General features: G+C 45.8%; 1 protein-coding gene across 1 annotated transcript in view; it reads left to right on the top strand.

Annotated features, from left to right (window-relative positions):
* Window positions 1-7,471: 7,471 nt before the first annotated feature.
* Window positions 7,472-16,182, top strand: part of CLIP2 (CAP-GLY domain containing linker protein 2) — a gene marked incomplete at its 3' end in the record, with an annotated part of 54,686 nt that continues 45,975 nt past the window's right edge. Inside the window, exon 1 of the mRNA XM_009074880.1 lies at window positions 7,472-7,583. Within this exon, the coding sequence (XP_009073128.1) occupies window positions 7,472-7,583 (112 nt within the window). The remainder of the gene's footprint in view (window positions 7,584-16,182) is intronic.

Below are 16,182 nucleotides of genomic sequence, written 5' to 3'. Positions count from 1 at the left end.
CCACGAACTGAATTGCTTCAACTTTGTGATTGCATTAATGTGATGCTTTTCCTAGTGCACTTCAGGGTGTGTGTAGACCCTGGGCAGCATTGGTGGTATGGAGTGAGGGCTTCAGGGTCAGGTCTAGTGTGTCCTGAGGTATCTGGTTTCTGGCATTACACCAGAAACATGTTGTATTCTACTCCTATTTTCTTTGCTTTTAACCAAATCACCTGCAAGTGCAAAGCAGTACAACTGCACTGCCACCAGACAGGCTGTCATGGCACTGAAAGGGAAGACAAAATTCATAGTTTCATGAAACTTAAATGTGCAAAGAGAAAGAAACTTGCCAGAGCAGTTGTATCCTATTTTCAGCTCTTAGATGCTCCAGCCTTTCAGTCACAGTCTACAACTCAGGCTGGCCTGCAAAGAAGTCTTCCTTGCAGGTGCAGGTTGTAAAAAGGGGAGAAAAATCAGGGCAGAAGGGACCTGGGTCCTGTTTTTGTTTCATAGTCAAAGTCCAGGGCAGAGGTTAGGTTATAGAAGTGCACAAATCAAAATCTCTATTTCAACCTGAGCTCCAGTGAGTAAGAGATTAAGTGCCAGGGTGAACTTTAGTGCTACACTAAATCAAGCAGTCAAAAGCCAGGAAATCCCAAAAGTTCAGCTCCTCCTGCAGCTCTGGAGAGTGAGCATAGCTTGACTGAGTTATTGTGTAGCTCATATTTAATTAAAGAAACTGTTTCTCCAGTAGTAAAACACCAAACCATTATAATGGAATAGGTTTGTCATGTATCATTGTCTTCCCTGCACTTTGCTGCTCTCTTCATGTTTCTCTTCCAGATGCTGTTTTTGACAAATCACACTTGCTGTGAATAGGAAACTTGGATTTTGTCAGAGCCCTGTGAGTTGCAGAGAAACCTTTCATGCCATAGAGTGGCCACTGAATCAAGCCTGAATTGACCTGGAGGACAGCAGTTCTGGAATGTGTGTGTACATTGTGTTCCCTTCCCATGGGAGCCTGGTGTCATGCCCCTATATCTCTCTGCAGGGACACTGTCCCCTGCCCTCAGGGCTTCACTCCAGGGAGCAGAAACTCGTGTACATCCAAGACCATCTGCAGGATTTTTCCCACAAATTTGAGATAGTTTTGCTCTGCAATTAGTGCAGGACTGTTGCTATCTACTGTGTCAGTCCTCAGTAGGCATTTTGCCAGCATGGGGAGCACAAGCTTGTCAAGTTCATGATTACTCCCCAGTTTGTGATGACTTCCTTGAATGCACTTTGGGTTATTTTTCCCCCCACTTTGCCTCAGGTTTTGCATTGTGGTTTTCTAGAGTGCAGCAGGATGGTTTTGCACATTCTTCCTTTAATAACCCTTGTTTTAGAAGTAAATCACAGGATGTTTAGTCTATCATAGGGGTTAGAACTAGTTTAAAAAATACCTGAGTTAAAGAAAAGGCCTCTGGGCTTTCCCTTGGCTTTCTGTGCTAATTATTACAAGACTTGAGTGAAAGAGAAGACTAAACACAGGTTTTTCTAGAGGCTAACAGCCTTTCAGAATTGTCAGGGAGACTCTAGTAACAGCAGACCTTTTTGACTGTAAACTTATGTGAGTTCTTCAGCTGCAAGAGATGAAAAAAACCTGATGTCTGACAGAGGATACAGAGGTTCCCTGGTTTTCCCTGTGTGTAACTGAAGACAGTGTGTTCCTTTCGTTCCCTCTACGGGAGAAGGAAAGATTTTCTTGGGAGAGAAGTCTGACCTTAATTAAGGATGAGCATCCCTTATTTCCTCTATACTTCAATTAAGTGCAGGGATTTACTCCTAATCTGCCATGTGCTGCAGCAATGGGTTTGTGGTAGCTTGTTGGAAGGAGGAACTAATCGGAGAAGTGAGAAGACGATGGTGGAATTACCTTGGATCGGATGGAACATCTTAAGGAATTAAAAGATAAAATTGCCTTTGCTTCTCAGCTTAATCTCTGTGTCTATTAGCAAAGCTGCAGTTTGGCGTTATCAGATCCTGTGTCTCTCCCTTGATCGGATTCATTTCCTGTCCCTTTTGCACAGTGTGTTGAGTTTGGCCTTCGCGTTCGGGTTTCAGTGCAAAACTCTGTTCTTGGCATCCCTAACCTGTCTTTGCAGCATGTTGGTCATGAGCCTGGGGCTCCAAATCTTTACCTACCTTTGCCTCTGGCATGGGACACTTGGCAGTAATGTATCTGAGGGTAATGACTGCAGGAGGTGGGGCTTTGCTGCCTGAAAATCTCATTTTCCTGTGGGTGGGGAAGGTGCAGAAAAGCTGGGAAATACGGAGTGGATGTAACCAAATGCTCAGAAACAAGAAATGAAAAAAATTTACATAACTGTAAAAAAAAAAAATCAGTATCTTTAGGCCGGTGAAGGTTTTACATAATGCCTAAGAAAGGAATACTGAGTTGGCACTGAAAGCTTTTTGCCTTTATTCTCTGTGCTTATCGAGGTGAGTGCAGAGCTCCTCCAGCAATCAGTGCACCAGATTCTTCTCTAGCAGTTTGTTTTCAGGGACATGTTGAACTTCAGATATTGTTTTCAACATTTACAGTGCCTGATGCTGAAGGTTTCTGCCCTCAGTAATGCTGTTTCCAGAGGGGTGACAGGAGTTGTTCTTGGGCTGTACTAAGGTAGATTCACTCTTGTCCAGAGTTCCAGAGGTTCTTGAATGATAGAAATCAGGAGACCAGACCTAGAAACCTCCTCAAGTCTCTGTACCCTTCCTGAAATACAGTCAGAACATGAGTAGGAAATTAATGTCTATCTCTCCTGAGCATGCATTGCAAAGCGTGTGTCAAAACCAAAGTGCTGTGTTCCCCACAAACTATTGTCTAGACCCAACTGTTAGTGCAGAGTTCAGATACAGCTGGTCTAATCCCACTTGGGTCTGCACTCCGAAGGAAATCCCTGTGCCTTGCCCAGGGTGTTGTGTTGGGTAAATACTTCTTATATCTAGATCCAGCCAGAAGGAAGCACCAGGCACAGGATGGGATTCAGGCCAACTCAATCTGGTGTCTGGAAACCCGTTCCTGTGTCTTGCAGTTGTTTCAATCAGTATGTTGAGGTGAACAGATCCTTATTTTGCCTATACCCATGAAGGTTTTCCTCTGGGGAGTGTGCTGAGTCTGGGAATCTGCTTTGTTGCTTATGCCTGTGTTGAATGGGATGATACTCCATGTGGCAAGCAAGTACTCATGTGCCTTGTTGAGGGTAGGAAGGATGGAAGAAGGAGAGAAACTTAGGGATAAGCTGTATTGCCAAGGCTGACAGAGGCCTTTGCTTCCAGCCTTTGGATTGTGTTATTTCTCTACCACATTTATGAATTAATTGGCTAAGCACCTCCAATTGTTTCTCTGTTTCTATGTGTGCTGCTCTGATGTGATTATCCATGATGCTGGCCAGGCATATCCAGACATTGCTCCTGGTGAAAGGTATTTTTTGGCTGTACATCTGTACTTAGTTGAAGAACTGTTTCTCTTTTTGAGTCTGAGCTTAGGTGACTCTGCTCCAGCCGTCTCCTTTTCTGATAGAAGGATGGAGAAGAGAATATTTTGGTCATTTGAAGCAGGCTTTCATATGGTGCATTCCTGGGATGCTTTTCTTGGTTGTGGGAACAGACAGAACCATTCATCCCAGTGTGAAAAGATTGCAGGAAGAATCTAGTGGAGGTCTAGAAAATCCTTGTCATCTGTGTTATCTTGGGAAGGGAAGAAAACCAAACTAAGCAGAGCTGGTGGCCCTGGAGTAGCCACAGGACCTGATGGGATTTTCTTTACAGTGTGTCTGGAGAAAGCCACATTGCCATCAAGTTCCATGGGAAGGCAAAGCTTACAGCTTGTGCAGGTAATAGGAGGAAGGAAGAGAAAATCTTGTTTGCCTATGTTCAGTCTCTGCTGCTGGAAACAGGTTTTTCAGGAGGGCTCTGCTAATAGAGCCCGTTGGGAAGCTGAGGGTTCCGTACAGGAGATCAGGGCACGTTGTTATCTCTAATGGAGCAGGGCAGTGCCCTGTGGAGATACTGGCCTGTGGCCCAGGCTGAGGGTATTTCTGCAGCACAAAAGCTGCATCACTCTGTTGGGAGCTAATGTGGGACTTGGATGGCTCAGGGCAGCATTGCTCTGGCTGGTGGAGATGACCTAATGGTGTCATTTGGAACAGCTCTGTGCTCGGCGTTCTGAGCTTCCTAAAAACCTGCTCATGTATTTTTATGTGGAAGTGGGGCAGAAACTAGTGACAGAGGAGGAGTAGCTCTCCCTAGCAGCAGGCATAGACTCTTTAGAAACATCTCAGACATTTATTTTTACCTGTGTATTGGTGACAGAGGAGGAGTAGCTCTCCCTAGAAGCAGGCATAGTCTCTTTAGAATCATCTCAGACATTTATTTTCACCTGTGTATTACTGACAAACTGCATTTATAGTACCCAACTGCATTTATTTTACCCAAGTTCATCCTCATTTCCCTGTGTGATGATGAGTGTGCAGGCATGTGCTAAGGGAGTCACCCCTGAGTTCTACCTCTGGTCAGTCTGCAGCTTGTGGTGGTGACAGTGACACTTTGGATGGGTGAGTTATGCCCCTGCCAGACCTCCCAGTGAGCCAACTTGTGGTGGGCACAGCCAGGCAAGGAATCTGCTGTGGTTGCAGGGTGTCTTGAGAAGTCTGTGAATGTGTGGCAAGGAGGCCTCAGTGAGTGTGGCCATGAGCTGGTTGGGGTGGTTGTATTTCAGGCTAAAAGCAGCTATCTGTTGTAAGGGGAGAGTAATTAGCATCCTGTGGAATTAATTTGTTTTTCAACATTAGTGTGTTGAAAGCAGATGTGTTTACATGAAGGTTTCTGGCAGAAATCTTTATGTGATGGGAATACACTTCCTCTTGTGTCTCTCCCTCTGCATAAAAATATCCAGTTGTCTGGAGACAAAGCAGAATATCACAGTGTCCTGTGACTCGTGTGGCCAGGGAGGATGAACAGAAGTTCCCTGTCTCATAGATAATCAGCAAAATAGAGGAACAGGCTAAATTCACTGTTCCCTAAAGTTTTTGTGGTTCTGGCTGCAAAGTTAAGCGTCCAGAGACTCCCTTTAACAGAGGCCTGAAAAACTAAAATGTTTTTATTATTCTGGCACCGTTTCCTGTTGAAATTCTTCTCTACTACTGTTTATCCTCCCTCTGTGTCCTTTCATACTCCCATCCACATTCCTGGATGTGGATTCAACCAGCCATCTGGAAGCACCAGCATCCCCAGGTTGCTTAATCCCAAGTACAGCATCAAACCCTATAACTAGAAAGCAGGACAAAGTGATGAGATGGGTAAATCCAGGAGTAAGGCAATGTTGGGAAGAGGCAAACCTTCAGGCTGAAGGTAGAGATGGGGTGAAAATAGAGCACCATCCCCTGTTGGCACCAGTGCCAGAAATGAAGCTGCTCTGTAAAATCAAAGCCAGCCCTGGGCAAAATGTGCTGTATGAGATGGAGTGGGTGGGAGATGTCATGTCTGATGGCTCGAAGGATAGGAGGAACCCGGTTTATCAATGTTTCTCACCTCCAGATTTACTTACTTGTCTCCCTGTTTTATGCTACACAGAGGTGGAAGCTGCAGCCTCCTGTCCAGCTCTGACAGCATCTGCTCCTTGCTGGTTCCGTTGCACCAAGGCTGTTTTCTCTCCTCTTTGATGAGACCTGCTTACTCTTGTCTGTTACTCTTGCTGCTAGTGATGTGATCTGAGCATCCCTCTTGTCATAAACAGTCCTGACTCCTGTGTGAGGTAAATACCCACAGCTGGTGCTGTCTGCAGGTGTCTGAGACCCCTCCAAATGAGGATCATGGGGAAGAGAGGGCTTCATCACTTGGGTTTTCACTCCTTCCCCCCCCCCCAGGCTGTCTCTGCTGATCCCTCCTTTCTTTGTCTCTGAGCCAGTGTGGGACAACTGACTCTTACTGCTGAAACACTCTTTGGCATCTCAGATGTTTGTGAGCCCTCAGGAACACAGTTTTGGAATTCTCCTTGTGGTTTTTCCTCCTCTGTGTCTGCTTACAGCTCTCCCTGGAGCCCTGCCAGCCCTCTGCTCGCTCTGCCCCAGCCTGTGTTGAAATCCTTACTCATGCCTTAATCACTTCCCGTCCTGCTATTGCAATTCCCTCCTTGCAGCATCTGCAAACCTTTGCTACAGAGATTCTCAGGGGTGCTGCCTGCAGCAGGCTTCCTCCTTCCTTGGCCAAGAAAGCAGGCCTGGGTGTCCCCCATTTCTGGCTGTCCTTGCAATTCCCTTTGCTGTTACATCCACGCTGTCCCTGGCTTGCACTTCTGCCACCTTCTTCCCTCCTCATCCCATCCTGCTCACTCCCAACCTCAGCTTCCTTTTGGATGATAGGCTCAACTTTTTGGTTGTTTTTCTTTATCCATTAGGAATGTTTTTGCATTTTTAAAGCAACTTAGTCATTTCCTTCATTTTTCTGTTCTTGTCATAAAACTTGAGAAGTTGTGTGCTTGTTAATGCAACATCCTTGCAAGGAATTTAGAGGTTTTATTCCATCTGCCTCCTGGGAAGGGAATGACATAGGGAAGGGTTGTGACTTCACTAGTGAACAGTTGGTAGAGTCGTGCTTAAGTTTCAGAAAGAACTTCACTAGTGAACAGTTGGTAGAGTCATGCTTAAGTTTCAGAAAGTTTTTTTCAGTCTTCTTGCAAAACCATGGGGTTTTGGTCAGGTGCCCTTTTTCTGTCACAATTTCAGTCTTCTTGCAAAACCATGGGGTCAGGTGCCCTTTTTCTGTCACAGGCTTTTGGATTTGTCCTTAAGGAAAGGAGCTGAAAGCCCTGTCCTGAACACTGGCCTCATCCTTCCTCCCCTGCCAGTTTGGAGAGGCTGCCCTGAAGGCTAGTGAAACTAGGGGCTGTGCACCAAAGGTCTAGTGCTGAGGGTCTGTGGTGCCTTTGGTCAGGGCTCTGACAGCACAACTGAGGCTTAGCTGATGCATGAAGTGAGGCTTTAGAACTTAAAACCAGTCAACAATTTCAGTCACTCAAATCCAAAACTGAACCTAAATTCTTGTTTCATGGCTCTAGGAGATTTCAGTCACTCAAATCCAAAACTGAATCTAAATTCTTTTTTCATGGCTCTAGGAAGTTTTAGCTTTGGCCCAGGGTTCTTCAGGACTGTGAGACTGAGAAAAAGAATGTAACATGATGATGGGAGATGAGGGAAATAATCTCTTTTGTTTTGCAGAAGAAATGAAAGATGCTGACTCTCCTAGGGTTGTAGAAGGGAGTTGGGCACTGCTTTCTGGGAGCCTATTCCATGCTCTCCTGCTCATTCTCTATCTGATTCCTTTGTGCTCTTCTCTCCCAGGTCCGTGATGATGGAAGAAGAGTTCCACCACCACAAAGCCTGAGCAGTGACACCAGGACAGCTGTCTGAGACACTGGCAATAAAGGCCTGAGATACAGCAGACAGCAAACATGCTGAAACCAAGTGGACTTAAAATCCCTGGCAGGGCTGGGAAGCACTCCAGCCCGGTGGGACGGGCATCGGGAACCACTGCAGCTGCAGTCACCACTGGCTCAAAAGAAGGTAAGGGCATGACTTGACAGGGGCATGAGCTGACCCAGGTGATTGCCTGGCTTAAAGGCAATGGCCTAGTGGTGCCAGTGTTCAGTAGGATGTGAAATTCCCCATCTCTAAGTAGATTGATCATCAGCATGGATCAAAACAAGTCTAATGGGGTGAGTAAACAGCCTCCCTTTCCCAAGTAATGCACAAAACAGGCAGGTTGGGGAGTGGGTGGGAGACAGATGGATCCTCTGGTCTCACAGAGAGGTGCTGCCTGCTCTCTTGCTTGTTTGCATATATGTACCTGTACAGACACTAGCATTGGAAGAGTTGGTAGTGAAGCAGATGGGAACCTTGCCCATGACCTAAACACCATCTTGTAGCCATTGCTCCTGGCCTGTGATGATGTAGGAGTAAGAACCAGGCACTGTAGGTGATTCGCCCTGTGCTGGTTACCTCAAATTAGTGTCTTTGTTCAAATAGAATCATTTGAAGCCCTGGGATTGGAATAGTGATTTACCTCTACATCTGTATGCCTGCCCTGCTGATCTATAGCCAGTGTGCACATACTGCTAAAAAGCACTTCAAAAGCAGTTGAGGTGTGTTTTGCCTAGGACTCACTTTCCTGGCTTCTTTCACTGCTGGATTGGTTTTTTTATTAGTTCTGATACAGGAAATATTCATGATGTAAGTTTTGTATGTCATGGTTTTCCTTTCACTTTGCTACCAAAGCCTTTCCTTTGCTTCTGGGGAAAAGCATCACTTAAAAAGCAAGAATTAGGGAAAAGTCCTGAGGCCTGTCTTCCCTCAGAGGCTGTGCAGAGGTGTCTTAGCAGACAGTCAGTGCATGTGCTGTGGTATGAAAGGGTCAGTCAGAGTGGGGTTGAGGCAGCCTCTGGGCTGAATGCGACGCCTGTTCACTGGAGCTCCTTTGTGCCTTGTTCAGCCTCAGCCATCTGTCACCCAGAGATGTGCAGCAAAGCTGGCCCTGCGTGGGCAGAGCCTGCACCAAACTGGGTTTGACCATTGCCTGAGAAGTTCTAATTGAGTTTTATTCCTGGAAAAATGGGTGTATGGGGAAAGGGAGAAGTCTCGTGATGGTGGGTTGGTACTGTGCACCCACTGTGCTGTGAGCTGTGTTGCTGCTCCTCTGCCCCTCAGGGTGGTGCAGGAGGCTTTTGGGAGTTGTGGAGCTGCTGGAGCAATCACAGCATTGTGCCTTTCCTCCCTGGAAGGTGAGAACAGAGCACAACGGGGCTGGATGAATAGCTCTGATTGGGCTTGTAGCATCATCTTTGGATATCATACCGACATCATCTTCTTGCTCTGTGTCCTGGACAAGAGCTACTAGTGTGTCCATGCATGGCCTGGATCTACTCTGTCTCCTGTAAATCTCTCCAAAGACCTGGCCAGCTTTCCACTGTCTCCTGCTCATCTCCTTTGCAATGGTAATCAGTAGTGGTGAGCAAAGTGTGCATCCCAGATTCCTGTGGAATTGCCTATGTGCCCCTCTCTGAGAGCAGCAGCATCTGTGCTGACTGTGGAGCCAGGCCACAGCACTGTCATGGGATTCAGCCTTTGACTGGGGAAAAACTCCAAGAGAAAACATTCTATTTTTCTGTCAGAGTGGTTTAATTGTATTCCAGAGCCAAGTGTCCACATCACTGAAACTCTAACCACAGCAGGCACTGACGTCAGCTTTGGGAATGCCTGCAGCCAAAGGATCTGGTGGGAATGGCCATGGAGACTGGGATTAATCAGATCTGGGCCCCAGGAGTGTGATGGAGCTTTGCCTCATCCTCACTCTTCTGCCTTGCTAACCTGCATCACCCAACCTCTGCCTTCTGTTAATCATTACTGCTGTTAGCCCCCAGCAGCTAGCACTAATAACCCAGCAGGTAGCTCTGTGCCAGCCCCAGGGCTGGCAGATCTGGCACTGTGCAGACAGTACTGAGTGCTGTCCCCAGTGTCAGGGCATTGGAGCCTTTCTAATGTGCAGAAGGACAATGGAGAGGCTGAACACAATTTTCTTTTGTATGTTTAATGTGAATACTGCAAAGGGCTTTTTCTTTCCTCTTCCGTCACTGTCCAGGAAAGTGCCTTCATGACATACATAATGGGTGTCAGCTAGGGTGGGAAAATCCTCCCAAGGTACCAAACTTTACATCAGAGCTTAAGAAGTTGCATGAAGGAGGCTGTGTGTGAGGTGTTTGAGAAACCCTGCAGAAACCATGAGCTCTGTGCTGTCTTTGAATGTTTGCACAGCTCTGTGACCTGTGTCTGCACACTGGGAGTGCTTCCTGGGACACCAACAGGGTTTGCCTGACTCCACAAGAATCCAGTACACCCACATCCTTCTGAACTCACTTGTTGCCTCTGCACTTACCTTCCTCTTGCCAGAAAAACCAAAAGAGACTTCTCCATTTTCTTAGGTGTTTGTTAGAGCACCTGAGCTTGATAGAAGAAAATCAGTGTGCTTTGGGTTACAAAACAGAGAGCTGCAACACTGATCTCTGTGAATTTACTACCTCTGGGGAGGATAGAAACCTCAAAAGCTTGAAATAGAGTTATGGAAGAAAAGCATAAATCTAACAAAGTGCAGAATTAAACTGTAACAATGTGCACTCTGTTTGCTCTGGGAGCCTGGAGCTGGCTCAGAAAGGCCCCACACCAGGGTTATATCTTCCAGATTGGCTGTTAAAAGGTGTTCATGCTCCAGCTGTAACTGAGAGTTGTCAGAGCCATTAGATGCAAATTAATTTTGAAAAGCTTCACACCTTGGTCAATCGTGTCTACAAAAGTACTTTCCTTTATTCTTACTTTGGAATACACAAAGCTGTTTTGATTTCTTCTTTCTCATTTCCCCAGTGCTCTGTTCATACTCTGTTGTAGGAATTAAGTGTCTCTTAGCCATCTCTTATCTCTTCTTCTCCCAAGCAGTGGAGATGTACTCTTTTAGACATCTCCATGTACTCTTGACAGCTCATCCTCTGTACCAGAAAGAGGATTGATGCAGATGTGAGGTGCTCTGTGCATGTCTGTAGTATTTCACAGTTCATGGCTGTAGGTTTCTACAGAGATCAAATATGCTGTAGATCACACTGAACCACCTTCTTACACGTGCTGTATCAGACATATTTTTCCTTAAGACATATTCAGAGTCCATTCAGCTCGTGGAATGTCCTCTTTGGACTTTCCTAGAGAGGAGACTTGTTGTGCCTCCTATCTGAGCTGGTGTTTTCACAGACCCACGAGGTATAAGACATTTTTGGTGCTATTCTGGGTTAGGTCCATTGGCTTGTTGTGTGTGTGTGGCTTCTTTTTTTGTGAAGAAGAGCTGAAATGGTCATTTCTGCTGAAAGTCCATGGGGGACTGGCACCTGATGTGGCCTCCTGGAAGACATTACCCTTGATTTGTGTCCATGATGGCCATCCCCCTCCCTTCTTTCCCATGGAGCTGGAACAATGGGAAAAATAAGTTCTACTGCTTTGTGGTAACTATTTTCCTTAACCAGACTGAAAATTCATCTCTAGCTGTCTCAGGAGAGGTTTTCCCACAAATGTGTTGGCTTATTTCCCATGCTTCAAGTAAGGAAGGTTACTGCTCTTGACTCCATGTGCAAGAGAGGTTTCTGTGCTAGAGGTGTGGGTCACTGGTGAAGGGCTCAGTATAATGTTTGCATTTCTTGTTGCTGCAAAGCTCAGATGTCTTGGTTTCTTTCCCACCCTCCTCCTGGTCAAGCCTGGAGTTGGAGGATGGAGAGAGAATGGAAGCTGTGATGAATGGGCCCACACAGCCCTCCCAGCTGGTGGAACAGGTGAAAGCTGCTGGGAAGGGAAGTGTTCACATTTCAGAGTGGGTTTTGTCTGCTCAGAGCAGTGTTAGGGTAACATGGTTAGAGGAGAAATTTGCCTTTCATACTGCAGTTTGCTGTCAGCTGGCTCTGGTGCTCATTTATGGTTCTTAAATCTCTTGATCAATTAAAGAATTCTGGAAAAGGGGGAAATAAGAGGAATAGTTGCAGATGGAGCTGGGTGACACAGGCTCAGTGCTGGAAGCCAAAAAGCCCAAACTTATTAAATTTTCTGTGGGACTTAAATGCATCCAGTCAGAATCCAGCTTAGATCTGGGAATTTACAGATGGATCCTGTCTTTCTGAATGGGCAAGTGCGAGTGTCTGTGACGTGAATTTCATCTTTAGGCACTGCTGAGTATCAAAACTGTTTTTCAGCAGCTGCCCACTCCTATTGCCAAACGCTCTACTTTGTTAGCTAAACTCCCCAGCATTGCCAGGAGCCTGGGAATGTCTTCCCATTCTCATATAAGTGTAAATACATTAGTTCGGATGAAGAATAAATGCACAGAGCTAGGAATGTTTGCTGACATAATGTTTGCCTCTCAGGCACTGTGTGTTGCTTTTGTTTACTAAAAATAAGAGTGAAGTGGACTGGAACACTCCCAGGGCCATTAAAGAGCAGGAGATGACTGGCTCCACAAGGTAATTAAACTAAGTGTGCTGTAATGAGGGTTTGATAAGGCTGAGCTGTGCTGGCTATAGGGTGGTAGTTAGTTGTGCTTGGTTTCTGGGTGCTGATGGGCTTAGGCTGGTCCACTCTGGTGGAGAATTACTGCTGTGCCCAGGGGCTGAGCCTGCACCAGGGGGTTAACTTTATGTTCTGATTTGTTTTCTAGAAATGTGATTAATTTCCAAGGGCTGTTTCCAGCTTGAGACTCAGCAAGTCTGTATGGCCAAGTCTCTGCATCTATCCAGGCCCTGTCTGTACCTGCCTCAATTCTGCTGGAGGAGCCTAAATCACCACCACATTAGATCCTCCTATAGGATTAGTGCCTTGCTCTGGCTGGGAAATCTTCATTCCTTTTTATTTAACTGCAAGAGTGTTACCAGCAACATCTTGGTAAATTAACTTGGAAATGAGTTGTTCGCCCCCCCAAGTTTTTCAGGGTGGTGTTAGAGTAATTTGGATTGATGCATAGCAGTAAGGAGTCATTTCTGTTACCTTTAGGGTTATTTTGCTGTAAAACAAAGCGAGGGAAGCTGTCCTTGATGAGGAATTTATGCCTCCTCAATAATAAGAGAGAGCTCAGGGAGGTTATTCTCAGGTAATTATTGATGGTTTGGTGGAGTCTTAACACAGGCTTTTTTTTATAGAGCTGCAAGAAAGTGCTGAGCCTGGGTGGAGTCTTAACACAGGCTTTTTTTTTATAAAGCTGCAAGAAAGTGCTGAGCCTCTCTGGTTTTGTATCAATCTACTAATTCTAATTCCCAAATAAATATGACAGACACTAAACCACTGTTTTGTCTGAAACAAAAGAAATGGGATTGTAGTGTCCTGTGCAGCTGATTGACCAGCACATACATAGGGAGCTAATTCTTGTCTATTCAAAGGCTTTGTTGCTCTTGATTAATATTAACTTGGGGTGTTGTGTGCTGGTGAATTGAGAGAGAAGACCTCACATTGTGGGGCCAGAGGCTGCTATTATTTCTTGCAAACATTTGGTTTCGCTGTTTTGCATGAGGCCTCATGGAGAGATCAGTACTGTCAGCTCCCATCTGAGCTCTGTCCTCAATTAAATCCATGCTGCAAGCCTGAGTGGATATTCCTCGAGTGAGATTAGTGATCGTGCTGGAAGCACGTCATCGGTGTCGGGGAGGTTTGATTAGGTCTTGCTTTGTGGTAAAGGGTCTGTGTACACAGCATCTTCAGTTCCTTGGGGAATTGGGAGGTTGGGGTGCCAGTGAGCATGTTTTAAGATCAAATGCCTCTATTACAGTATCAGCAGATTATCTCTCCATTAACAGCAAGAGCTGCAGTATGTGGGTACACACAGGCAGGCAGTCATCTATTCAAGGAGTTACCAGATATCTGCAGGAGAACAAGAGTGTGTTTTCAAGGGCAGAACGGGAAAAACTGCAACTGAGAGTTGCTGGTTTGCTGACTCAGGACTGCTGTTCAGCTGGGATGGAGAGGTGAGGCTGAGAGGGGAACGTGGCTGGTGGTTAGTGCAGCTGTGGGGTGGGAACTGCAACAACCACCGGAGCAGCTCTGCTGAGGGATCTCTAGAGCCTGAGTGTGTCCATTCATCACTGCTGTGGGGTGACTGAAGTGCCCTGAGTGTAGGTCACTTCTTCACTGGCTCATGGACACTGATGCTCTCATGTGACACTGCATATTTGCTTCTAATCCCCACTGTGTGTCGTATGCCAAATGTTTTCTGGCAGGGCTGTGGACTGACCATTTGACTATTTGCATAGGGCTTGTATTCAGCTCACACATCCGTTTCATGAGCCACTCTGTCTGCCATCCTGCAGGCTGAAATATGTTTTGTACCAGGGGTTTTGGAGGTGGTGGTTCCCCCACCCCTTCTGATTCTCCTGAAGGAAGGAAGGACTTTAGGCAGCGTTCCCAGCCCGAGGAGAAATGATTCGATGCATTCCAAACAATATAAAAGACCTGAAGGAAGGAAGGACTTTAGGCAGCATTCCCATCCCGAGGAGAAATGATTCCATGCATTCCAAACAATATAAAAGGGCATTGAATCAATCTTGATTTAATCAGCTTTACAGGTGGCATCTAGAGACAACTAGGAGGCTGATTTTAATTGTCTTAATCATTAGATGCTCTTAGAAGGATTTGATATAGTTAATCCTTAATATTCAGCACACTCATTGTGGAATGAGACGTGAGCACACACCGAAGGCATATGGAGGTCAGACACCCTCCTGCTCTGTCTGTAGCTCCTCACAGAGCAGCAGGGAAAGAAAATCTGCTTCCCACAGATGTTCATCTTACGGAGGTTAGAGTATAATGAAGTGAATCCTACTCAGCTGGGCTGGTGGAAGTCTGCAGCACCATCAGTCTGGTTGGGGTTATGCCCATCAGTGTGAGGGTGCAGCTTCAGGGGGGATCTGCTCCTGCATGTTTTGCCTCCAACAATTGAACTAATCCTGCAAGAGCAGATTAATCATTAGAAGCCTGAGCCAATACTCACTGAAATCAAAGGAAAGAGTCCCCTTGGGATGAAAGTCCATAGGATTACAGTGGCATCAGACTGTTGCTACACAGTACTGGCTATAGGTTGGAATTAACCATCACACACTGACCTGCATGTGGGTATCCTCCTTGCAAGCAGTCAAATAGGTGAATTGGTCTCCACAAAAGCCTTAAAATATTTAGAATACAGGTGGTTTTCTCTGTTTATTTTGGATTCAGTAGGGTATTTGCTTACTTTTTAATGAAGATGCTAGAAAGTAAATATCCTGTCCCCATAAAAGAAAGTGGGTTTATGCAGGAGTGAGGTCTGTAAGAAAACACCTTTTATTACAATACTCACTATAAAATAATAGGAGTTGTCAAAATTGAGCTGTCTGTGACTTCAGCAGCTCCATTCAGAATGTAGTTGATGGTCTTTCTTCTATAAAATGTGACTGCAAAGCTGTTTGCCAGCACAGTAAACGTGTGTCCTGTGTGCTACATCTGGGCTGTGGATGGACCAGAGGGTGCAGCAGAGCACTTCACTCCGTGGCCTTGTTTACAGAATTCTTTGTGAGAAAGGAAATGTTTGTGCATGGGGATTTGAAATGGTCCCAGAGGAAGTCAGTGATGAACTTAGCCATGAGCACCTCTTAGAAACTGAACCTACACCAAGAATTCAGGAATTAATTAGTGAGATCTAGCACACTGCCAGTGCTGTAATTGCAGGGCAGTGTTCCGCAGGAGTTAGCTCTGCTGCAGGAGTGTTCCCAAGCTGTGTGATGAATTCCTACCAAGCACAAGCTGTAAGTCATTCTCACTTTCTGTAATTACAAGCCTGCTATGCACATATGGAACATCCCTGTTAGGGACTCTGAATGCTTCACCACCTCCTGGGAAGCCTGGGGCTGTGAGGAAGGTCAGTATTATCCATGTTCTACACACAAGGCAACTAGGTCTTGCCCCATGTCGTCCCATGAGTCAGAGGTGAAAAGTGGAACAGTTATCCTGGCCAGCAGGTTTTTCTGGCCTTTTGTCCTCCCAGGCTTGGCAGGGGAGCAGGGCTTCCCTCTCTGACACTGCTTCCCCTACTCCTGTTCATTGACTCAAGTGCTGTGTCTGTAAACATTAGTGCCTTTGGAATTTGGCTGAGAGTGCACAGTTGGGCATACAGGGCAAGTGCCTTAGTCCTGCACAGGCCTGTCTTATTTCCCACTTAAACCTGTACAGTTGTTTAGGATTCATGTCCCTGAAGATGACAGGAGCCTTTTGTACTGCTGCATGATTTATTTCACACGATTGCTTATTGCAGAATATTATATTTGGAGGTATTTGCTCAAAATAAAAAAACTTTTGAGAAATTAGAGCGGCTTAATGCAGACTTTAAATGAAAAGTTTCAGATAAGGATAGTATGATGTTGAAAAAATCCTGACCCCCATCCTCAGTGACTTGACTGCTGTCCTGGCTGGGTGTTGAGAGGATAAAAGCATAAAACTGATCATCTGAGAAAGTGCTGAAGAAGTGGCATGACAGAGAGGAATAGTCCATGTGTGAGTCTTTCACCAGTAAGGTGTACTGAGGCTGGGAGCATGCTGTGTGCTCAGGGGTAGTCAGGGTGCCTGGTGG

Source organism: Acanthisitta chloris, unplaced genomic scaffold, assembly GCF_000695815.1.
Source record: "Acanthisitta chloris isolate BGI_N310 unplaced genomic scaffold, ASM69581v1 scaffold13865, whole genome shotgun sequence".
Classification (NCBI taxonomy): domain Eukaryota; kingdom Metazoa; phylum Chordata; class Aves; order Passeriformes; family Acanthisittidae; genus Acanthisitta; species Acanthisitta chloris.
The sequence above is the reverse complement of the archived record's forward strand: the minus strand, read 5'-3'. Positions and strand labels throughout refer to the sequence as shown.